The sequence below is a fragment of the Chelonia mydas genome, chromosome 26 (genome assembly GCF_015237465.2).
Source record: "Chelonia mydas isolate rCheMyd1 chromosome 26, rCheMyd1.pri.v2, whole genome shotgun sequence".
Taxonomy (NCBI): Eukaryota; Metazoa; Chordata; order Testudines; family Cheloniidae; genus Chelonia; species Chelonia mydas.
Window position 1 is genome coordinate 12,380,486 of NC_057859.1, and position 25,831 is coordinate 12,406,316.

A 25,831-nucleotide genomic window follows, 5' to 3' on the forward strand; every position below is an offset into this window, starting at 1 on the left:
GTGGGACAGGGGTATCCTTGTCCCGGAATAACTGGCCGGCCCTAGGAAACCCAGCTGGCTGCTTCTCCTCTCCTGCAGTCACCTAGCCATAAGTCTGTAAGAACAGCCGGGGGGGGACGGACAGTAACAGTTTATGTAATAACGTGTCAGGAAGGGAAATGGTGCGTTTCTTTGTGAAGCCGCAGATTGCATTCTACATGGGGCCCAGGAGAATGGGGATGCTATCCATGTACGTTACAGGCCTGCAAGCCATTAAAGTCAGAGGGAAAACTCCTGAGGCATCAATGGGAGAAGGACAGAGCTGACTTTCCAGAAATCTTGAAATCCTTCAGATGGAATATGCAGTATAAATAGAAGGGAATATTAAGCTCTGCATAGTGATTATAAGTAGAGTGTGTGTTAATTACACAGAGTTAGGAGAGCCCTGCCCTTAAGAGGAGTGTCTGAATGGAGAGAGGGGTGGAGTTCCCACAGCAATCCCATTCATAGGTAAGGGAGGAATCAGGTTAGAGACAGGAGAAACCAGAGCATGTGATGAATCAGATAAGGGGCTCAAATATTAGTCTCTCCCAATTGCATTCACTCAGCTTATAAGACAAAGGATGATTTTTCTAAGGGCTAGCCCTGCAAACAGAGCCTGGACTCTGAAAAGCCGACACTGTTCTTGCTGCTGCTTACATCTTTGGCAGGGATAAAGATTCTGCAGTCCGACCCTCGCTGTTTGCTCTGTGGTTGATGCATGAGCCTGCTGAGAATCTAGCTGACCCTCCGATAGCTGCAGCTGCTGCTCAGGGATAACAAGGCAAGCATCTGTGTCTCATTAAAATCAGCAGAAGTGACTCAGCTGGGTAGAGCAACTCACCCCTGTGCAGAGCCAGTGCAAAAGCACAGCACTTGTAAGGGGCAGATCTGCTGAGCATGAAGATGCCGCGTTTATGAGTACACTGTTTGTACGTAAACTCCATGGATTTATTATTTAAGGCCAGAAGGGCAGTCTAAACAGCCCAGGCCGTTAAACTGCAGTCAGTTACCCCTGTGCTGAGCCTAATAACCTGTGTTTGGCTCTAGCATATCTCCTAGAAAGGCATCCAGGCTTGACTTGAAGATAGCAAGAAATGGTGAGTAAACCACTTCCCTTGGTAGCTTGCTCCAATGGTTAGTCATCCTCCCTGCTATAAATGTGCGCCTCACTTCTAATTTGTATTTGTCTGACTTCAGCTTCCAGACATTGGTTCTTGTTCTGCCTTTTTCCACTAGATTAAAGAGCCCTTTAGAATTCTCCCAGTGAAGATTAATAATAATACTTACAGCTTTTAAAAATGGGATTGTGTTCAGGAAAGTGTCTGCGCTCTCAGGCATATAAGTACTTTTCAAAAGCAATTTATAGACATTTTTTTGAGCTATGTGACCTTTTTTTTTTTTTTTTTTCCCCTCTCCCCTTAACGTTTCAGGAGTAACCTTTTCAGTAGCGCTCACCCAGGCGCTTGCTTGGAGAGGCCCAGCTGTGAGATGACAGCCATGGAGAGATCTGGGAATGTGGAGGTTTCACAAAGGCTGAAGAAAAATGGAGCCTGAAAAACACACAAGGTAAAGTGAGTAATGATGTGGACTGCACCAACAGCCCATTGCTGCATGGCATGCGGTGAGGGAAAGTGTGGGACTGTAGTACCATCTTGTGGACAGGAAGAATACCATCTCCTTCTGCTTTTCACTAAACTATTCTTAAGATACAATTCAGAGAGAAATCTGGTCCTTCAGACAAAGGGACAGGCCCACGTTTGGCATAAACAGGGTGCAGCTTCAGTGGTACTAAAAGTGAGTTGGCCCCGGAGCCTCTCAAAATCCTAGTGTCAGCGCTTTAAAAAAAAATCTACTAATAAAAATGGTTGCATTGTAATTTAGTATGTAGCATTTCTCTGGGGGCAGAACTGTTGCATATTGTCACTTTGTTATAGAATCATAGAATCATAGAATCATAGAATATCAGGGTTGGAAGGGACCCCAGAAGGTCATCTAGTCCAACCCCCTGCTCAAAGCAGGACCAAGTCCCAGTTAAATCATCCCAGCCAGGGCTTTGTCAAGCCTGACCTTAAAAACCTCTAAGGAAGGAGATTCTACCACCTCCCTAGGTAATAGACAAGGACTAAGAATTGTTGGTGTCCAGGTTAACTTGAGGTCGAGCAATTGAGATTCCCTGCTAGCAGGGAGTTCAAAATGGGGTGTGGAGCACTGGTCTTGTGGTTAAGGTGATGAACTGGACTTGGGGGATCTGGATTGAACTCCCACCTCTGCCTGAGACTCCCTGTGTGACCTTGGTCAAGTCACTTCCTCTCTTGTGCCTCAGCTTCCCATCTGCAAAACGGAGAGATTTCTTTTCTCCTACCATTTGTCCGTCTTGTCTTGTAAAATCTTTGTGGTGTAGACTGTGTCTTCCTGTGTGTCTACACAGGAGAGCTTGACAGGAAATGATTTCTCTATCCCATTAACGTTTTTGAGATTTCAGAAATTTTTCCCAGCCCAAATTGGGACCAAAAATCAAAGTTTTGAAAACTTCTACAAACTGAAAATCTGAGGGGGTGGGGGGATCAATCAAAATGTTTAGTTTTGATCATTTTTAAATATTTGATTATTTTTTTTTTTTTTTTTTTTTTACTATTTAAAAACTTTCTATAATTAGCGTACATGTGAAAACAAAGTTATTTGGAACTGGAAAACGAAAATGTCAAAATGGGATGTTTTGAAAATCTTTTTGCATGCCTAACTTTGTTGAAACTGATTCTCGTGAAAAGTTTTGGTTTAAACAAATTAGCATTTTACTGAAAAATTCCTGACCAGCTTGAATATAAAGCATCTAGAAGAAATAGAGCTCTGATCTTGCTTGCAGTATGTAGGGGCCACAGTAATATAAAAATAATGAATGAAACTCTTGAATGACCTAAACCCAGAATGTCAGTGTTAGTATGATGCTTTCCAATTTACCAAGGTTAGAAACAAATGCTGTGCAAAGGGAGGATTCTTCTCTGGGATATCCAGCCCTTTAAACTAATGATATTGGACCTTAAACCTGTGACTGATACAGGACCCATCTTGCACCTCAGATCAGTATAAATTCAGGGCATAGGGTGGGGAGGAATCCACATGAGGAGTAAAGAAATGGTTTGGGGCCAGGTTTGGTTTTTCTGCAATGGCACTTTTCAAAGCAGGTCAGAAGTTTGGGATGTAAGGAGTCTCCAGAGAAATGGATTTGCAAACTGTTTAAAGATGTAATTTATCGTTGTGAGACCACTAACCGGGGATGGGGTGTAAGATTGAATTTGTTTTGAGATCCCTGGCACCATACACGTTAGGAAAAACTAATTAAGACTCAGAACATCCCTATGAAGTGACAGGTTTCAGAGTAACAGCCGTGTTAGTCTGTATTCGCAAAAAGAAAAGGAGTACTTGTGGCACCTTCGTCTCTAAGGAGCCACAATTACTAACAAATCTATTTGAGCATAAGCTTTCGTGAGCTACAGCTCACTTCATTGGATGCTTATCCGATGAAGTGAGCTGTAGCTCACGAAAGCTTATGCTCAAATAAATTTGTTAGTCTCTAAGGTGCCACAAGTACTCCTTTTCTTCCTGTGAAGTGAGTAAATGCTACAGATTGGTACAGAAAAGTTAATCAGAAAGAGAACCCAGGAGTCCTGGCTCCTAGTCCCGCTGCTTTAGCCTTTAGAATACCAGAACCATAGGAAGTAGAGATGGGAAAGGTATCTAGGAGTAAGAGGCAAGTCCATCCCCCGCAGTGAATGCAGGATTATTCCTGATTACCATGTAATTTTGTCTCCAGAAATGGATCGTCTTCATTTTCCATTGAGGACCACAATTCCAAGAAAATTGTGTACAAGTTTTGGAAGGGCTAAAACACTCAGGAGGGAGCAAAACGGTGCAGGATGGTGTTTAACTATCACCAGGGGGATGATACTAAGCAAAAGAAGTTTTAGGCCAAATATCAGGAAAAGAGAGTGTGGAATAATCTCCCAAAAGGAATTGGGGGAGCGGGGAAGCCCCTATCACATTATCTTAAGCTGAAAAATGTCACTTCCCATTCCTGTTTCTCCTTACCAATGTGACTAGCTATCCAGAAATTATATTGACAGCTGTGATGCAGATTTATTGATATTTCATGTTAAAAGGATAAGTAGATCTGAACAGCCCAGGCGTGAAATAAAACTGGACAGCTCAGATAATCTGTGTGTGTATGTGTGTGCATATAAATGGATGTCTCCATGTAAAGCACAGGGATGTGTGCAATAATCTCAGTAAAACCTAAAGCCATATGAAACTTACCCATTTGGTGAGATCATAACAAACTCAAGACTGAGATCAGAATTTGAATCCATGGAGGATTTAGGACAGAAGCCCATTGGAAATGCACGGTTCCATTTGAGAGAAACCCAAATGAAAAATACTAGCTCAACACATCAGAACTCTAGGGTGTTAAAAATCAGAATTTTCCAGCTGGTCCCTATTTCTAATGGTCCCAACAAACATAAGATCTTAGGCGGTGGTTCTAATCCGTGGTTTTGGTCCAGACCTCTGTGCAGTCAGCGCAGTGACAAAGGTCCTCATTCAAACAGAGAAGGGTTGATGGGCAGTGGTTTTCTGTATATCACAGTGGGGCCAGACTTGCAGCCATTGCAAGCAGCTGATGGACGCCTGCAAAGCCCTGCATCACACAGCAGTTCATTCTCAGCGCCTGCGCTCCTGCCTCAGAGAGAGCGGAGGCAGAGGTTACTCTCAGCTTGGTTTTTTGGGAGTCCCTCCTCTGCCAGGACAGGGACCCTGTCACTGGTATGGCTGCACCTACATCATCATTTGTGCAATTCAGGAGACTGGACTTCACAACGGCGTGTTTAACTCCAGATCCTGTGAGTGCTGAGTGCCCTCCATCCTTATTGAACTCTGTATGCGTTGAGGGTGCTCAGCACCTTGCAGAATCGGACCCTTCGTGGCATCTAAGTGACGTAGGAACAGAAGCCTAATTGAAAGGGCCAGATCCTGCGGATGCTTAGGGTATGTCTACGCTGCAATCAAAACCCCCTCAGCACCGATCCTCAGAGCCTGGGTCAGCTAACTCAGGCTCGCAGGGCCCAGCCTTTGGAGCTAAAAGGTCTCAGAGCCCAGGTCTCGCAGGGTTCTCAGAGCTGAGGCTCCATTCTGATCCCAGTGTCTACACTGCTATTTTTAGCCCCGCTATCCTAAATCAGGGTTTTTATTTGTTGTTTGGATGCCTAGGAGCCTCAGTCATGGACAAGGACTCCATAGTTCTAGGTGCTGTCCAAAGAACCAAACTTGTCATCTGAATAGACAAGAATGACGTGGAGTGGGAGGGAAGGGATGCAACACGCAAGCAGAGTGAATAATGTGGTGGCCGCAAATGTCATGTTAGTTCCATTATTTCTTTTGGAAGGCCATTAGGGAGTGGAAATTGGGCCCATTTTCAGCAAAAATTGGTTTGATACTCGGGTGAAACCTTCAAAATTTTTCACTTTTCAAAATGCAATTTCAGTGAAAATCGTTTTTGTTTGTTTGTTTTGCATTTCAAAGTTGGGTGTTCTTGCGGGGGGCAGTTGGGGTGGAAGCTCTCATTTTGTGAACATTTCACAAAAAAAGACAAAATTCGGAGATTGCTAAATGGCCTGGAATGTAATTATCTGTTTTTATTTTTAAAAAGTAACTGTAATCTAAAAGCCCATGAGCCTGATCTGATCAGGCTGCCATAGACTTCAGTGGGGCTTTTCGTGTATAGGTTTTATTGGACCATCCTGTGCAATACAACTTTGCTTCATTAGTATTACTGTTGATCATTTCTTAAGCGCTGATAGCATATTTTACACTGTACAAAACGCTAAATGAAGACAGTTACTGTCCAAAGGGGGGAAATGACAGTCTAAGCAAGACTGATGCGCCCAAGACAGGATGCCCTGGGCAGCACAGAAGAGGGACCAGGTTAGAATTTGATGGCTCTGTTTTTATGCTCTTGCTGGTTTTCCCTGCATTTGTTGTTATGATTTGTACAAGGCTAGGTCCTCGCTTGTTCGCATGTCACATCCTCCACTGAGATCTATTTGTGTCCTGTGATGTGGTGTGATGCCGCTCCCCTCTAAAAGTCAATCAACATTGCCCAAAACACATTTTAACTAGCGCCTTTGACATTAGAAGTCAATACCACGCTTTCATCAGTAGTTTTCTCTGTCAAGACAAACTAGGCTTCCTCACCCTGCAGCACCCAGGACTCTCTTTCATCCTAGAGCTTTTGCAGATCGGCTGCTGGACATCCCCCTTCTGCTTAGTTTTGAACATTTCAAGGGATTAGAAGGTAAGGTTGCTTATTAAAACTAGAGCTCTTGTATGGAACGTTGTGGGTCCAAACAGTGCCGGTTAGTAACATCTGTGTAATAAAGTTCAACTAAGGTGCGTTTTAGGGTAAGTCTCCACTGCAGTCAGAGGTGTGACTGCAGCATGCGTAGAGACACCTGAGCTAGCTCTGATCCAGCTAGCCCGAATAATGATAGCCATGGTGGCACGGGCTAGCCGCTCGAGTAAATACCCAGGGTCCTCAATGGATTTGCTTCACTGTTATTGGTGTTGTACCTTTAATTGTATCACTTTGGTATGTAATAAGATGACAGCTCCTCTAAGAAAAGTAATGTTTGTTTTTTTCTCTTGCCCTACAATAATCTATCACATAGTTGTCATGATTTTTGAAGGAATGCTCTTGTGGAATATGAGTGACTTTTAGATGTTATGTATTTTAATCTGAAGAGACCCCCTCTCTCTCTCTCTCTCTCTTTTTATTGCTAGAGTGCCTGTTGTCAGTGTCTATAAATTCTACTCATGCACATAAACGCTAGGAAATTCCCCTCCCCAATGTTTATATCTTTCTATTGTACAAATAGAAACTCTAGGAGCACCAGCCTCATGCTGTGGGAATCTCTCCAAATGTTTAAAACAAGGCGATAATCAGCAGTTACATTGAGCCACTACATCAGCAGTTACTATTGAACTGCGTTTTTCTCCCGTAGGCTTGGAAGCTGGAGAGAGAACGTTATTTCTATTTTGAAATGCTTGGCAGCTACTCAAGGGGTTTCTACGCTTACAGCACGGCACCAATGTGTACAGAGTGAAGATGCTACTTACGCCGAAGGGCGAGCTTCTCCAGTCGGCATAGGTACTTCTCCTCCCCGAGAGGCGGTAGCTATGTCGATGGGAGAAGCCCTCCCGTCAAGCTATCTACACCGGGGATTCGGTCATTATAATCCATGTGGATTTTTCCACACCCCAGAGTGATGTAGTTAAACTGACATGCTGTAATTTTGTAGAGGCCAGGGCTTGGATACAACTGTGATGGAGACCGTATAAGCAGATAAAATTCTGTACATTGAGATTAAAACATCTGAAGCTAACAAAAATATCTGCGTGCACACGTGAATCTAGATATGTAGAAACATTCCAAATGTGGCCGTGTTGATGGATAGAGCATGTTAGCCGGCATATTTGAGAAGCATTTTCCATTGTGTCACGCCCGCTTTTTCGTTTGCTCGCAACATTCCCCGAAACGTCTTCATGGGCAGTAAATGTACATGTGTTTAATTATGAATCTCTCTAAAGAATACTTATAGTCCGCTGCGTCTACACTACAGGGCCTGTGGCAGCATAGGCCCCAGTGTAGGGGCCTCGGGTGTCAACAGAAGGTGTTTTAGCCGCCTAATGTAGATGCAGCATCTGTCAACAGAAGGTTTTTTCTGCCAGTACAGGAACACCACTTCCCTGACCACACTAGCTGTGCCGACAAACACTCTCTTCTAATGGCATAAGTACATCCACACTAGGGGGTTTGTTGCCATAGCTGCATCACTAGAAGGTGTAGGGTTTTTGTTTTTTTTTTTTGCACATCCGTGACTGGTATAGCTATGTTGGTATAAGTGACGCCACGCACTGGGAGACAGCAGCCCAGGAGAGGGGTAACTGGGGAAGACTTGTCAGAGAGGGAAGGTCCACTTTTGAGGAAAATTGCCTTGCCCTGGTTACAGAAAAAGACTGGAAAAGACAGGAAAGACAACTGTCATGGAGCGATCGTGGCCCGACCCTGTCTTCCAAAACCACTTACAATGTCTGCCAATGAGCCTGTGGCTCAAGGATCGGACTCCTCAGTCACCAAAGGACCCATGAAAAATAAAACACGTGAAAGAGATCATCCTCGCCGGATTGCCGATAAGTGTAGAACAGACCATAGAAACAGCTTTGTCTGGATCTCTCTCTTAGTGAACCAGAAGAAAAGGACAAGAGAATAACGCCGCATACAATCAGGATGCAGGTTATATTTGTTCCTGTTTACCAGAGTCTTGGTGGCCATGTTAACAAGGGCCCTTTGCAGAGATGCAAAATGTGTCCCTTCAGAAGACTCCCTACTCAAAAAGGCATTTAGAAAGAGCACAACTTCATGGCAGCACATCCTAATACCAGACATCATAGATCAGAAGAGTTAAGCTCAGATGGCTTGTTGAAGACCCCAGGATGGAATTAGACTTGATTTACCTTCGGTTTAGAAGGGATTGTTATTTCATACACTATATATGGTATAGGAAGTCTACCCTTCCAGTCCATTCCTTTCACTCCCTTCTACATCTCTGGTACCTATCACTTGTTTCTTTGCCCTCCTTTCATGCCCCATCGCTGCCTTTTCCTTTCTGCCTTTGGCCTGGTCTTGTTTTAAAGCTGCTGCCTATTAACAAACAAAAGGAAGTAATTTTTCACACAACACACAGTTAACCTGTGGAACTCCTTGCCAGAGGATGTTGTGAAGGTCAAGACTATAACAGGGTTCAAAAAAGAACTAGATACATTCATGGAGGATAGGTCCATCAATGGCTGTTAGCCAGGATGGGCAGGAATGGTGTCCCTAGCCTCTGTTTGCCAGAAGCTGGAAATGGGCAACAGGGAATGGATCACTTGATTACCTGCTCTGTTCATTCCCTCAGAGGCACCTGGCATTGGCCACTGTCACAAGACCGGACACTAGGCTAGATGGACCCTTGGTCTGACTTAATATGGCTGTTCTTATGTACCCTTAAAAGTTTTGCCAGTATAGCTATAGTGGTAAAAACTTCCTGGTGTAGATGCAATTGTAGTAGCAAAATAAATCCTTTGGTTTGTGTAGCTTTTCCTGGTTCGGCAAACAAAATAAGTTATATCAGCAAAATCTGTGGGTTTTTGTTTGTGTTTTTTGGGGGTTTTTTTCTGGTGTAACTGCATATATTAGGGTTCTTGCAGGCATAGCTAGGTCATGTCTTAAATAAATAAAAGATCACACCCCTAACCAACATAGCTATGCCAGCAAAGCTTTTAAGTGGCCTTAGGGTTTTATATGGTCCTCCATCACCTAGTATCTAAGCACCTTCCATATACAATTGATATCAATAACCAAGTCCCTTATGGACCTCATAGTCTCTGACTATTCTCACTTCTCAAGGAGTAAATTCTGATTTGGATTAAGCTTATTTATGTGGTTGCTTGGTTTCAGATTGTCGGGATTTCTTTGAGGGTGAGCTAGAAGGGGCTGTCACGGTTTCAGGTTCTCTTATCTATCAGCTGAGTCACCCATCCCAAATCCTAGTCTGACATTTATATTGGCTAGACCCTTTCTGTTCCTCACTGTACCTGTTATTGTTTCCCATCACACATTTTCTAACATCACTTTCTCATCTTCACTTCAAATCCTGGAATATAACCAGATAACCTTAGTTTCATGAAATCAAGGCCTGATGTCAGATTACATTTGCACTAGTGCAATTTGAGCACTCACTGTGTGCACAATTGTATATCCAAAAGAAGGTGTTTATCTACATAAATGGTGCTAGATACACACACTGGCACATGCAAATACCCAATCTGGCACACGTAGTTATGGTAACTGAATACCCAAACTGAGCAATTTGCATCTCAGCATCCTGAAAATCGGACCCAATAAATTGTATTTTTTTTAAGAATGTTGCAATATGCATTTATTAATCTCTATGGCCTGAATAAAATTCTTATCTGAAACACTTTGAGCCTTCTTCCTCCACTGGGGAGGCAGTGTATGTCAACGGCTCAGGACTAGGCTGGCAGTCAAGAAACCCAAATTCTGTTCTCTACTGTGATATTAGCTCCTCCTCTGTCAGCTCTGGCTAATGACACTGACCCACCTTTTGAAAGGCACCCTGAGATCTATGCGGAAAAGTGTTCTGTAAGGGATGTGTGGTTATTATCTTTTTTGTTTGTGTTTTTTTTTTTTTTTTAAATTTAATTCTCCAATTACGGTGAATATTTGGCTGCGCTCATTGGCTTGTTATTGTGAGGCTACTTTTGAGTGATGGGGCTGTGCCGAATGGCTTGGTTTTTGTAGGGTTACTCGGTGTGTTGGGCTGTCATGCTGGTTTGTTTTTGTAGGGTTCCAGGAGGTTGAAATTGATTCACTTTTTAGGGCCAAGCCCACCAATATGAATTTAAAAAAAAAAAAAAAAAAAAAAGATAATCTAGAGAACACTCCCACCCATATCTAGGAATGAGAAACAGTTTTATTTTTTATTAGTAACATGCCCTTGACTTGTACCTTAAGTGCAATGGACAGACCAGGTTCTTGTTTATGGACCTGGCCATATACAAAGATCAAATCCAGCTGCACTTATGTAAGCAAAGACACCCACAGAGTCCATAGACATTTTGCCTGTGTAATAGTGAAGTAGTCTGGATCTAAGGATTCAGCCCAAAAATACACCAAGAGCTCTGCTTTCTAAGAGGGAATCATTTAGGGTCTCCCATTGAAGCTAGGCCATTTAATTCAGTCGCAGCAAGATTGGGCACCAAGCCCGATCCAAAGCCCTGAAGTTGATTTGAAGACTCCCATTGATTTCAATAGGCTTTGGAGCAGGCCCCTTGTTTTGTAACCTGGTCTGACATGGGAAATGCCACTTCAAGCAGAACCTCCTCAGTCAGTGGACGCACTTGCCATCGGAAACATCTTTATACCACTCTAACCAGTCCACCCTTGGGGGTTGCCCTGGTTTAACTAAATAGAAAGAAGCCTATTGATTTAGTTAAATCAGTACAAAAACTGTAAATAAACCCTGATTCACTGACGTGGGACAAGGACTACCTCTAATATTGATTTTTGCACAGCACCGATCACAATAGAGCCCCAAGCTTGGTTGGGGCTTCTCAATGCTACTGTAATATAAATAAGATGATAAATGGCAGGGTTATTCTGTTTGGCTGACGGCAGCTTTTAAACTGGGATAATGGTCTGAATATATGGACAGATAATCATTTGTAAAGATTTTTCATTTCCACACATACCTGGTATGCAAATAGAGAATAACAACATGACCATGTTTCCCTCAACAACCTGAACTCAGTACTTTTATTTACTATTAATTTTGCAAATCTTTATTTATTTTTTTAACTGATCAGCTCTGATAATGTTTTATGCCTTCTGTTGAGAAAACAAAAGCTGGCCATTAGTTTGCAATGGTACTCAGAGCCCAGAGCTGGCTATCTGACCACTCTCAAAGTGACTTTCAAAGGCATTGATTTTACTGCCACTGCTAGTACCATCCTCTCGTCTTCATCAAGTGTGAAGGGCAATCAGTGTAGGTGAGATAATTAGGAAACTAATTACTATTCTTGATGAAAACGCAAAAACTCCATTCAAAATAAGACAGTATGTGAGAATTATGAGCAAAAAGCTGGGCAAATGTTTACCAAAATGTGTCGGTGCATGATGAAAATGCATATTCCACTTAAGAGAAGCAGCAGGACAATAATACTTTGCGTCTGTAGATCACTTTTTAAATACTTTTTTTTTTTTTCATCCTCAAAGCACTTCATAAATGGAGGTCAGTATCATTTTTTCAGATGCTGCGGGGGGAGGGTAACTTCGGCAGAGAGGTGGAATGACTTTCCAGAAGTCTCAAAGCAAAGTCTGCGCTAGAACCCAGGCCTTCTGTCTCCCAGTCCCACTGCTATAACAACTAGCCTTTTGCTTCTGAAAACTGTGATATCCCCTGCAAGCCAGTCTGCCTAACCAGGCCAGCATCTGCGCTCAGCATACTCTTTAAAGCCTGTGACCAGCGGAATTGCCAGCAGTTACAAGTTAGCCCACAGGTCTTTCTAAACAAGCACTTTTAAGGGGAAACCATTACAGTTAAAACATATTAAAAGCATACATGCTTGCTAAAAAACATGCATTTCCCACCCCCCGCCAACTCCAATCTCAGGCTCTGACAGGCGTCAGTCCTTCCAACCCTTCCCTAAGGATTGGGACTCCTGGCCCCTGCCTTGGACAAAAGGTCCTGTCTGTTGGCTGGATCTGAAAGAGCCCTTAGTTTAAACTCAGGCTATTTATCCAAAAGTCCTTTCTTTGTCCGGTGGCTTCTGGAGAATCTGGTTTGAAGCCGTCTATGTTAGCCTCTCCAGGTGGCGGTGCCCCTATGGACATGTTAAAACCTGAGTAAATTTGCCTAATCATCCCTCCACTTCCAGCCACTGTTCTTCGTTCCTGGAGGGCTGTGGTCACTCTCCCCAGTGGAATTTCATACAGTCCCGGACCCACAATGAGTTCTCCCAAAGATATTTCAGGAAATTGCCATATGTGTCACTATCTCTAGGAGTGAGTGTGTAGTTCAGTCTCCATGGCCTGTCTAGTTCTTGGCCTTTCTGTTGAGACAGCCAGTTAATCAGTGGTTGTGATGTGGATGCTAGGAACTGAGCTGAGACCCTCATGTTGCCCAAGTCACCAGATGAACATGTGATAGCAATGGCTTTTGACTACCCGTTGCCATGAGTCACATTTGAACTTGGTGATGTATGGCCTGGTGCAGCCCAAATGAGAATCAAAAGGACCATTTTTTTTCTATGTTTGTACAGCGCCTAGCACAGTGGGGTCCAGGTCCATGATAGAGCCCCTACATGCTACAGGAATACAAATAATAAAAAGGCAAGCCTTTTCCTTGACTTTAATGGGAGTTGGATCAGGTCCCTACAGCTCAGATAGCTTCTGTATCTCATTACAAGCCTCCTAACCTAGCTAGTTCCCTTACAAAAATATTAAAAACCCAATCACATCTGTGAATTTAGGCCTCTTGTTTATTAAATATTTCCCTTGTCATTATTTATGCGCATTGCAGTAGAAGCTAGGAGCCCCAATCATGGACGAGCAACCCATTTTACTAGGCCCTGTACAAACACAGAATGAAACAATGTCTTGAGACCTGCCTCTCTCCAATGCTTTGCCTGTCTTGTCTATTTAGGCTGTAAGTTCTTGGGGCAAGGACTGTCTCTCACCAGCTGACTATACTGCGCCTAGCACAATGGCCGCCATCTCTGTTGGGGTCTGTAGGCACTACTGTCACACAAATATTTTATTCAGCAATGTGTCTTAGCCCAGATCCAGCAGAACCACCTCAGGGGTCGGCAGGATACCCCAGCCTTCATCAGTATTGATTTATTATTTATTTGTATTGCGGGAGCATCTAGAAAAAGGACTGGGCCCCACTCTGCCAGGCGCTGTACAAACACAAAACTAAAGGCTGGCCCCACCCCAAAAAGATGACCGTTTGAATAATCGTCTCTTACCACTGATGTGGAGCCAAATGCCTCTCTCTAAAGAATCTCTTATTGATCTAAAATGAAAATGTTTGTTTTTTCTTAAAAGCCATGTTCTAATTATTTTCTTTATTCTCCCCCTTGAATCCGTCAGCTCTTTCCTCTAGTGGTTCAGTCATGATGGATGAGGATGATGGATTGAGTGAGAGAGGTCTCAGCAACTCCAGGAAGAGATACGATGATGAAGAAGGTAAGAAAAATTCCAGGTATTCCACAGTTTGCCTTTGGAGGTTGATCTTCTCCCATTGAAGTAAATGGCAAAACTCCCATTGACTTCAGTGATCGATCTACCTACATACTTATATGGCCCTCATCACTGCAGCATGTCGCAATCATTAATGGATTTGTTCTCCCAAACCCTCCTGGGAGGTAGGGAAGTGCTATCTCCATTTATAGGTGGAGAACTAAGGCCCCAGACAGCTCTAAGTGACATGTTCATGGGCACACAGGGACTCTGTGGCTGAGCTGTGAATTGAACCCAGATCTCCTGAATCCTAGTCTAATGCCCTGTCTATCCATAGACCAATGTTTCTCAGCTCATGGGTCATGACAACCAAAGGGATTGCAAGGCATTGAAAACTGTATTTGCTCTGAAGAAAAGAGAAAAATCTCACTCCTCACACACCCTTACTCTTCAAAGTCAAGTATTCTCTATCAGCTTCTCAAAACACACACAGACTTACTGTTAACATAGATACATTTAATATAAAAGCAAAAAAAAGTATGGGGGACATGAACATTTTTGACTTTGAGAAACATTGCCTTGGACTTCCTAATATACAGCTGGGGCCTGATCCTGGGAGGTGGTCAGCACCCACCACTTTAGTGGAAGCTGCAACTACTCAGCGCATCTCAGAATAGGGCTGTTCAGTTGGTCTGAAGACTACCTAGCAGGGTAATATTCCTTGAAGTGATGCCAAATTTCACCCAAAATTCAAGGCCGAATGGATACAATTTGTTGTTTCCATTTAAATAAGTAAAAACATCCTTTGCACCCTGATGTATCAGTGGGGATGTGTGTAATGGTGCTTCTGGGGGTGCCAATGAGACTCAAAACCCAAGGGCATGCCTACTTGTGGACTCCATGGCATCGATGGGTTTGGGAGTAGCCAGACATCCTTGTTAGCACGATAGTAATGTTTGGTGTTTCAGGCCTAATGGGAGACGGGTGGGGAGAGCATATGGAAGTGCTGGCTTCTATTCACAAGTGAAAAGCGGTGAGGTTTGTACGCCCAGAGCCTGCTGCTCCATACGAAGTTCCTTGGGTTTCTTTTTTCTCTCCATTGCAGACTACCATTCCATTTACATCGGGGTGCCAATGCCACGGGGCTACAGGAGGAAAAGGCGCAGGCGGAGATCCACCTCCAGCCGGGATAAAACCAGCGAGAACGAAAGGCTCTATGAGCGCCAGGACCGATCCGATACCGATGAAGGAGGGCAGGCAAGCTACGACAATGGGAACGACAACGCCAGCAGGACGAGTAAGTCCCAGTTGTGCTATTCCTCACAATCAAGAAGAGAAGGAATTGGACTGTCGCTAGATCAGGTTTCCTGAGGTGGTCTCTGCGGTCCTCTATAATGCTTGCATCGTTTTTTCAACAAATTGTGTTTTTCATTTAAAAAAAAATGCGTTTTTCAGGGCTTGCAACTATTCATTGATTCAGGTTGAATTAAATGAATCATTTCCATTGAAAACAAATTTCAAAATAGTCGAAACGTTTTCTTTCGGCTTTTGGATTCCAACTGGTGTTTTGATTCCAAATTTGGCCAATTAAAAAAAAAAAGTGTGAAAAGCACCTGAAACAGCCGAATCAAAATGAAAAAGTAAAAAACAAAATCATCTGAAGTTGACTGAAAACATTTCAGTTGACTCTAAACGAATCAAAACATTGGGAAAAATCATTTAGAGGTAAACAGAAACGTTCCACTGGATTGAAAATGAAATTTTTTCAGCTTTTCAATTGAATGGAAACTTTTTCAAAAAGTTTTCATTTTGGCTCAGATTGGTGAATTTGTTTTTTTTGTTTGTTTGTTTTTTTCCAATTCAGCCCGGACCCATTATTCACTCAATTTTAGTCCTCTGTAGCCCTCAGGCTAACACAACCTTTTGTGCCTAACATCACCACATGGGGACAGCGATCAGATATTCCAGAGCTGCCTTTGTGGTCCCCTAATTGCCACAGCTGCCAGGTGCCGATTTGGTACTCAGCTGCGTACAGAATGGCCTAAAGGCTTCTCTAAATTATAGGTGGCTGCACTGGCCACAAAGGGTCTGTTCAGGCTCCTGAGGGCTGCTGAAGCATAAGGGTCTCGTTGCTGGTGCCTCTTGCAGCCCATGCAGTTTCAGAAGAGTGAGCTGGATTCTGTTCCGCTTTGTGCAGCATCAGCAGACTTGTCAGGTAAGTTCGGACTGTAGAATTGGAACATAAGAACGGCCACACTGGGTCACACCAATGGTCCATCTAGCCCAGTACCCTGTCTTCCAACAGTGGCTGGTGCCAGATGCTTCAGAGGGAATGAATAGAACAGGGCAATTTTGAATGATCTTTCCCCGGTCATCCAGTCCCAGCTTCTGGAATTTGGAAGCTTAGGGACACTCAGAGCATGGGGTTGCTTCCTTGACCAACCTGGCTAATAGTCATTGATGGATCCATCCTCCATGCAATATAATAGAGATATTTGGACTGGTTTGTCCAGTCTAATTTTACACCGCCCTCCTCCCCCCAAATAGGACTTCCATCATTTTCCTCAGGAAATGCACAGCCAAATAGATCTCATTGTTAGGAAACTTTTATCCTGATATTCGGCATAATTTCATCCGACCACTCATAGCTATGCCCTGTGTCCCAGCTGCACTAAATAAATGTCTCTCCATCCTGCATGTTGATGAAACCCACCCACTGATTATTGTGTGTGATATGTGTAATGTATTTCCTGTAGTGACGGGTCCACATAAGCCTACATGAGCCTAATACTGCTAATAGCAAATGTGATACTCCTCTAGTTCAAATGGTAGCCATCCTTGCTTTTGGTGTTGAAGGTCCTGGGTTCGTTCTCTGCTGGTAAAACATGGTAAAGAATGTAGCATTTGCAGCCTGTAGGTATAATTGTGGTCTCTTCTTCGCTATTCTAAACGGTACCCAAAACAGGAAGAACACAGCCTTAATTTTTCAAGTCCTACGACAGCAGCAATTTGAAAACACCCCTTTTTGTTTGTAAGCAGAGCAGATGTAGTATGTGAGCCTTTGAAAGAGTCAGTACATAATGCAGCAAGGTCATTTCAGTGCTGTCTTTTCAAAGTGGTGTTGTGCTGTAAGTAATTAATGTTATTTCCTACTTCTTACTCAACAGAGTTAATTAATAGTCCATATTTCTGGTCATTGAATTATGACTAAATGCAGTGCCTTTTTGCTGACCATTTCCTGGCTTTACTTTTTGCATTTTTTTCCATCCTGACTTAATTGCAACATTTATAAAGTGCTTTGAGATCTACTGATGCAAAAGCACTATATAAGAGCTAGGTATTATTATTTCTCCTAGTTTATTATTCTAATTGCAGTAGCATCTAGGAACCGAAGCTGAGGATCAGGGCCCCATTATGGTATGCAGTGCAAAGAAAATAACAAAAAAGAGAGTCCCTGTCCAAGGGAGCTCACAGACTAGATGTCAGACAGGACATGACAGGTGAACAGAGAAGACTGGTGGGGGTGGGAGGATGAGTGGGAGGGTGAGTTAGCAGGATGACCAGAATTTAGCATAAAATATATTCATTGCTCTAATACATTTCAAGGTGTCATATAATCATAGTTGTTAGAGACAGTAAAGACCCTATTGGGTCACATCTAGTCTATTTCTTCACCAGAGTAGGATTGTTCCCTACAGTTTATTCCCTAGAGCCTTGTCCAGTCTAGTTTTTAAAGCTCCTTAGGAAAGATTAACATTTTACATAGCAAAATAGCTGTCAATCTTCGATTTAGCCCCAATATAGATAGATGTTCTCTTTTTGCTCGTTTATGAGTGTACTAAACCAAACTGCTGTAGGAGCTGGATCACAAAAAGTGACAGACTATCGGGATTTGCTTTTCAATCCTCTCTTTTTAAGGGCACAATTCTGTACTCACCAGAGATTCTGCTTGCAATTCATTCATGCTTTTCACTGGCAAAGCATTCCAGCAATTCCCTGGCAAAAGTGCACTTGTAAAACCAGAGTACCAGTCTGGAAATCATGCCTGTAATTCTTTATACTTAAACTTTTTGTTTTCTTTCACTTGGCAAAGCCTAGTGTCCCAGTTAGTTATTCAATGTGACTTGCATATTGAGGCCGTGCATTAAAGCTAAATGATAGCAAACCTGTAAGATCAACAGCGCAGGCTTGTCTTCTCTTTGACGGTCTCCAGTAAAAGGTGCTGGAAATGGTAAAGGTTTCTGACTGTGGCTATTTCAGGGGAGTACAGTCCTTTGTAGTTGCAAGTTGTTTCTGAATAATGCAGAATTTACAAAGCAAGTGTTGGCAATTGTGTATTTGAAACAGTCTCCAAAGCACTTAGTGGAGCACTCTAACCCTGCACAGAGTCCTGAATTTACCGTCCCTTACCGTGAAGGAAATATATCCACTGCAATATTCCTGATGGATGGATGTCCGTATCTGACGATGAGGCCCAGCATACAATATCAAAGAATACTAAAGCATGAGGCACATGGAGAATCCAAAACATTTAGGATTTAACCCAGCTAAGATAGGGCCTGTTCAACAATTCCAGCTCATACTTTGGCAGAACTCCCATTGACTTCTGAGGGGAATTTTGCCTGAATAAAGAGGCACAGGGCTCTGTCTGTGCTTGGGGTAAATATGTGCAGCATTCTGAAGTTGTAGGGATTATATCAAACCCTGTGCTGCCATTCCCATCCTCCCACCTCTCTCATTCTCATTCTCCCCCCCCCCCACTCATTCACTCTCTCACACACACCAGTCCGCTCACCTCTTATGCAGGCATCTCGGTGGATTTGGTAACTTCACGTCATGAGAGCCGACGAGAGAGGAAAGTGCTTTATATTCTTTATAATCTGCTCATTAAGCCGTGGAGTTTAACAAGACTGAGTGGATAAAGGAGGAAGTTTGGGGTGTTTTTTGTTTGGTGTGGTGTACGTTTAACGGGGGAAAGAATGCAAACCATTCCAGGTAAGAACTATTCCACATGCTGTTTCCATTCTCTTTCCAGACTTAAAAACCTTGGTGTTCCTGGGCTTTGTTTCTTGCTTACAAAAGCCGTTTCTTAACTGATCTAGGGGCGGGGAAAACGCGACAGCATTGTTTGTTTGCAAGTGTAAGAGAAATTGATTAGCAATACAGTGTGGTATCTTGGAATCCGATGTGTTTGCTGAAAATAAACTTTTTGGTAGCATACACAGCCTGTTCACCTCTGAGGGGGCAAGAAAGGTGGTTTTGACTGTCCCTTCCAGCCGAACAAAGATCAAACTGAGGGATACTGCGCCTTAAAAATGTGGCACAGCTGACCCCAAAAAATATAACAAAGGGAGTTTAGCAGTAAGCCCACATGCACACTAGAGAGAGAGCGCCTTCCATTTTGGAGCCCGTTGCTGCATTGTAGTGTTCTGGAAGTGGGCTAGAAGAGGCAAATTGCATCTAGAATGGGATGTTGGACTTCTAGACAGAGGGATAATTTAGAGCTGTGGGCTGAGCTTTTCAATGCATCCTAAGGAATTTGGACATCCAGTTCCCGTTAAAATTAATGGAAACTGGGGATCTAAATCCTCTCAGTGGCCCTCGGTCCTGAGGTTCAATAAGTGCTGCTGGGATGCTTCATTGTAGAAGGCAGCTAGTTGCAAGGATCATCTCCACGGAACAACCAGTGTTGCGCCTATCCTCCTTCTTTTTAGGGGGCAAGGGATGGATCGCAAAGGAGAAGAAAGCCCATTGTATGTTCTGTTTGTCCTGCAAAATGAGACCTGCAGAAAACAAATGTTTCTCTTTTGAAGGAATGGATAATTACAGTTGTCAAGCACCATTCGATAGTTAGCATTTCAAACCGATGCTAGGTGCTTGTCAGTTACTTGTTACGCCAAGTCTAGTTGAAAACTGCAGCCGCTGCAGATAACACCTTGCGCTGCTTTTATTCTTGTAATGGCAGCCACTTTCTCTATATATATGGTACACAAGAGAAGCAAAACCAGAGTTGGCCTTTGTTTTGCAAAACCACGTCAGCTGGGGCTTTCATCATGTTGGGGAAAGGTTTGGGAAGTAGTTCTGTGGGTTTGGTGCATCTTTAATAGATATATGCATGTACCAATACAGAGTATTATGTTCTGTGCAACTGTCCGTTTTAATATAATCAACCTGTTTTATCTGTAGTATTTAATGTTGCGTTAAACCTTCAGCTCTGGAACGTTCGGGGCCTGATTCTGATCTCACTGTGGTTTAAACTAGGGGTAACTCCACTAAAGCCAGTGTAGTTGCACTGATATAAAACTGTTAAGGGAGACCAAAATCTGTCCTATTGGCAGTATCTTTCTTAGTTCTTTGTTTTTCTTTTAAATTACATTAATGTGATCTCTTCCTGCCCAAACAGTGGATCTCTTTATGACCTTTGATGTGCTAGGAAGTTTAAGTGTAAAGAATCAGGGGGTAGCCATGTTCGTCTGTATCCACAAAAACAACAAGGAGTCCGGTGGCACCTTAAAGACGAACAGATTTATTTGGGCATAAGCTTTCATGGGGGGTAAACCACTACTTCAGATGCACCAGTGTATGCATTCTGGTTTAGCTTTAGTGGATTGCCTTTCAAAAGTGCAAAAACTCTGCAAGCATTGGGTCACTTTTGCTCAGAAAGAGCAAAAAGCTTTTATTAAACTAGCCGTTAGCATTCTTATGCTCTCTTAACCCAGCGCCTGCAAGGTGGCTATTGTCTCCAAGTAGCAAATTGAGGGAGCATTCTAATGAGGATAGTCTTAATAAGGCTGAGATGTCAAAACCTTGCAAGAATGTTGTATCAGCACTTCTTCGAAGATGCCCAGTTTGCATGCTCAAAAATAAATTACCATTAAACATCTTCCTAACTGAACATCTGGTATCTTCATTAATGAAGTTGAATGATGTATCAGATTTACCAGCTGAGAAAAATGAATAAGATCCACATAAGTGCCTGAAACTAAGATAGGCTTTGCTTATTTCAGGGCGGAAAAGATCCCTCAGGTGAATAAATACCAAGCATTCTCTCCAGCAGCTTCCTGCCCCCACTGCTCAGTGAAGTCCTATCGATGTTGGTTTAGCAAATAACTCTTTGTTCGGGTCAGTGACCCTGGTCAGGGGAACAATGTGACTAAGACTCTAGAGGAGGAAGAGACCTGAAAAACGATCTTCAGACCTTCCACTTGCAAGATATTGAATGACTAGGTGTGCTGTGACTGGAGGGAAGGCAGTAGCTCAAGGATCCCAGCAAAACTGCACAGTGCAGAAAGTACATGTTATGCGTAGACAGATCGGCTTAGACCTTAAGCTGGGGGAAAGAAAGAAAAAACCTTCTTTTCTAGGTAAATGTTCCCCTTTGTCTTTTGTTTTCTTCAGTGGCTGACAAATTTTTTCACAAATGCACTCAGAATAGAAAGTTAAAATGTTAAACCACCTTTAGGTACAGATGTGGCTCCCCTCACAGTCTTTCATGCATTTATCCTCACAGCACCGGTGGGAGGCAGGGCAGTGCTATTATCCCCACTGTACAGATGGGGGAACTGAGGCACAGAGAGGCTAAGTGACTCGCCCAAAGACACACAGGAAGTCCTGTGGTGGAGCAAGGTCTCCCAAGTCCTAGGCTAGGGCCAAGAGCTGGGAAGGTCCAGCCTGGAGAAAAGCAGGTGTCTAGAACTTTGCAAAGGGATGTTAAAGGTAGGACAAAATTCCTCTCTGGCATTAGAGACAGAAGAAAGGTGACTGGCTGAAGCTACAGTAAGGAAAACATAGATTAGATTAAAATAGTTACTGCAGGTGATGGGAGACGTTTCCAAGGGCCCTTATGGATTCCCCTCAGTGGAGAAGTTCCAGGCTTGGACTAGGGTATGCCCTTTTGTTAAGGCTGGTATAGGAATAATTAACTCAGTACTTGCACATGGCAGCAGAGAGGCTGGCAGCAGGGACTCCAATACAGAATAGCTCTTGTCCATCTCTCCCTTGGTGTCACAGCCTCTGGAGTGTGGAGCCCTTGGAGGGTCCCCAACCAACAAGAGCTCTGCGCTCTCAGGGGAAAGGTCCTCTCCCTCCTGCTGAGAAAGTAGCATAGAGTTGAAGTTGTCACCCAACTCCTCCCCCTTCCTGGGGCAAAGCCTGAGCGCCCCCACCCCCAACTGTGGCATTTGTTTATTTATCATGTAGATTTTTATGCTTTTCAAGGCAGGGACCTGTCTTGTGTGTGTGTTGTGAAGCACCCTGCTGGCTGCCACATAATAATAGTTATTATTTTTAACCCATGTTGTTCATCCTCTCAGAGGGCTGATGTATCACAAACAGCTTTCCTGTTGATCTGGGGGAGAAGGGGGCTAATCATTTGCATAACAGAGCCCACGCTGGCTATCTGGCCATGGAGCTCCCTGATGGCAGGAGGAGGGGGGGCTTTTTGGTTTTGTGCACGTACAGCACCTACCGCAACAGGGGTCCCAATCCTTGCTTATGGCCCTGTGTTGCTACCACAATGCAAAGAATACATCCTCATCATAAGGGTGCAAAGCTAGAACCTCAAGTGACTGTAGCATTGCAATGGAATGGGACTGATACCATCCTTCTTCTCACGTCCATGAGCCCCCCATACCATTGCAGGGCTGAGGGATCGGATCCGAGAGCGTTACCGGCCCCTCCGCTTTTATCCCAGCATCGCTTTTTGCGAGAGAGCTTCTGAAATGTACGTCGGTCGTGAACTCTCTGGGGTTGTCTTCCTTTGTGTTTGTACAGGCCCCTGATTCCAACCAGCGCCTCCCACCATTACAGTGATGGACATATTAAATGATTGATGATGATAATGATCAAGTCTCTGGTGGTGTGGCTTAAGGGTCTTAAGCAGTAAAGCAGGCTAAGCTATAATGCAAGGGACGTCCTGTTCTTTCACGGCAGTTATGAATTCTGCTTCACCTGAATTCTTTATGGAAGGGAAAGGCAGAGTATTTCTGGCTGCAGCAGGAGGTTTCCTTTTACACACGCACCGATTTAATTAGCCCCTTTCTTGAGTACCGTATTTGGCCGACTTTCTTATTTCCAAGTTCTAGAGCATTGGGATTCCATTAGCAAAGACATTTTTCATAAATGGATTAACATCTGACATATTAAGGAAGTACTAAAACCCAACAGTTTATTAAAATACACTGTGCCTGAGGAGACAACCGTGTGGTTGGGTTAAACCCTTGTTTGAACAACTCCCTGTCAACAGCGGAGGAGACAACCATCCCAACCCAAAACAGCTGCTCTGCACCTTTGTGGAGGTTCCCATCCTTGTGTCCAGGTTACTTAATGAAATGCCAGGGTAATTAGGAGACACAATCGGTTCTAACAGTGTAAGCCCTTCTGGGTACAGGGACTGTCTTTATTTTGTAATGTGCCAAGAGTATTGTCAGAATGTTAGAAATAATTGTAACGATAGGCTAGTCCGGAAGTCCTTATTCAGGCAAAAATTCTATTGACTTCAGTGCTGGAAGTTTGAATCAGGATTTCATCCTGCGAGCATAGGTTTAAACTCCCCTCTTAGCTTTGCCGAGCACACTTCTCCAAAGGTGGTTCTTATGTGTAACTCAGGTGCATGCATGGAGTGGGGAATAGGCTGGAAGAGATTCCCGTGTGCAATTTGGAGAGGAGATTTGTCCCTCAAGTTAGGGACACAAAAAAGTCTCTCCATTTGCAGCCATGTCTGTTGTGAACATGATGCTTCATAGGTCAGTGTGCAGGGGAGATTAAAGGAGCTGGAGATAGTCCTTCCCCTGTTATGAAGAGAGACCATCAGAAGAATCGGGAGGCCTACATTTTATTCGTGGCTTTGCCACAAATTCTGATCTTGTGGTGATGGGGGGCCAGGAGGAGAACATGGCTGGATGGGCCTAGACAGGCTCACTGTGTGACCTAGGGCACATCCAGTCAGCTCCGTATTCCTCCATTTTCCCCCCTGTAAAACCAGGGGGGTGGGGGGAGGGCAATGCCCTGCCAACCTCTTGAGAGTGTTGTGATGCTAAGTTAATCATTTAAGTGCTTTGAGACCTTAGAGTGGAAGGCACTGTGGAAGTGTGGAATATGATTACTACTGGATTGATCCCAGCATGCATGTAGAATGGGTGTCGCTCTTGCTTGGGGGGGATTGTTTTGTTTTACACAGCTTTGGAGGGGGAGCGTTTGTTTGGATAAGCATGCCATGTAGACGGAGAAGATTCAGTACTGTATATAAGAGGGGAACCACTTACGAGGGGAACCACTTACAAGGGGGAGAGAAATGTCAGAATGAGGATGGTAATCTCTACTGAGTATAAGTAGTGTGAGCGTTGTAAGATCTACAATATATACGTTGACTCAAGGCTTGTCGGCATGAGAAAGTTGCACCGCTATAACTTAAATCTCTTTTTAAACCAATATAAACCGGTGCAAAAGGCTGCGTGGGCGTTTACTGCAGTATAGGGGTGGCTTATTTTGGTTTAGCTCAGGTCTATCAGGAACCGGTTAAACGAAACTGGGAAAAGGCCTCCCTTGTACGAAAATAGGTGTCCACACAGTCTTTGACACCAGTGTCATTCTGTTGGTTTCAGTTCACATCTCAAATTATACTGGTGCAACCTTCTCGTGTCGATGAGCCCAGAGTGAGGTTTTTCTGGAGTTGTCTCTACCTCACATTCATTCTTTATTTTTATGAGTTATGGCCCTGGGCCAGACCCTCACTCAGTGTAAATTGGTATAGCTCCGTTGGCTTCAGTGAACCTGGGTCAATATTTTCAATGGAGTGACACTGATTCACACCAGCCAAGAATCTGGCCCTTTTTCTGGTTTTTGGTCCTGTATATGGGCAGGCCATTATGTCCCAGAATGGGGATCCACTACAACCTGGGTAAAATTCTCAAAACCGTGTAATGTGCGGGAGCTGTAGCTCACGAAAGCTTATGCTCAAATAAATTGGTTAGTTGCTAAGGTGCCACGAGTACTCCTTTTTCTTTTTGCGAATACAGACTAACACGGCTGTTACTCTAAATCCCTTTGAGAATCTGGGCTGTGGTAGCCTACATCCCATTGAAAGAGGGCTTAGGGCCGAAGGGTACATCTATACTACAGTCACAGGTGTGATTGCAACTCAGGCAGCCACACCCAAGATAGCTTTAATTTAGCTATCTTGGGTCCCATCGCAGTGAAGCCACTTTGGTCATGTATAGGCTGTGCTGAAGCTTTCGTTGCCGTGGCTTCATGTATCCAGGGCCCAGACTAGGTAGATTAAAGCTTTATCTGCCATCACACCCTCTGATTGCAATGTAGACATGCTCCCAATGACTGAGGGTAATGTTTTCAAAAAAGCACCTCTCTCTATGATTCTGACGTGACCACACCTTGAGTATTGTGGTCATTTCTGGGTATCTCAGGGCTCAAAGGATACTGATGATGAAAGGGAGGGAGTTCTGAAAGGAGGAAGAAGAAGAATCTGGAGCGGGGCAGGTTTTGGTGGAAAGATTAAAAGTAGACATGCTTAGCTTGGGGAAGTGACAATGAAGGGCCAGTCATAACCGCCTGGAAATACTCGAAGGCTGTAAGCACCCAGGAGCAGGGAAGGATCATCTAAAGCAGTTGAATGAATGAGAAGAACATTTAGGCTGAGTATCAGAACAGCTCCCTGAGAGTGAGATTATTGGCTTGTGGAATAGTCTCCCAAGGGAAGGGGTGGGAATTTATAAACCTGACTGGACAAAACACTAGCAAATATGCTGAAGGCAGGAATTCTGCAGCAGCAGGGGAAGAGGCTGGATGTTCAGAGAGGTGCTCACACTTAAGGGTGTATCTCGTGTGTGTGTTCTCCATTCATTTATTCTTTCCCCATCCCAAGGGATTTGTGTGCCTCAATACTTGGCCCGTATCACTTAGCTTTTTGATCCCACCTTTCTGTAATGGGAAGGGCCAAATGTT

General features: G+C 43.7%; 1 protein-coding gene across 3 annotated transcripts in view; it reads left to right on the forward strand.

The window, feature by feature from the left end:
* Window positions 1-235: 235 nt before the first annotated feature.
* The window catches only part of SLC4A5 (solute carrier family 4 member 5), a 123,670-nt gene continuing 98,074 nt past the window's right edge, over window positions 236-25,831 (forward strand). For 2 of the 3 annotated variants that reach the window (XM_043536244.1, XM_043536246.1), the window contains exons 1-4: window positions 236-1,118; window positions 1,452-1,587; window positions 13,784-13,879; window positions 14,979-15,170. In XM_043536244.1, coding sequence (XP_043392179.1) covers window positions 13,807-13,879; window positions 14,979-15,170 — 265 coding nt within the window. In that variant the 5' untranslated portion in view covers window positions 236-1,118; window positions 1,452-1,587; window positions 13,784-13,806. Of the gene's footprint in view, window positions 1,119-1,451; window positions 1,588-13,783; window positions 13,880-14,978; window positions 15,171-18,746; window positions 18,869-25,831 lie in introns of those variants that run through there. The other variant, XM_043536247.1, reaches the window with a different exon arrangement.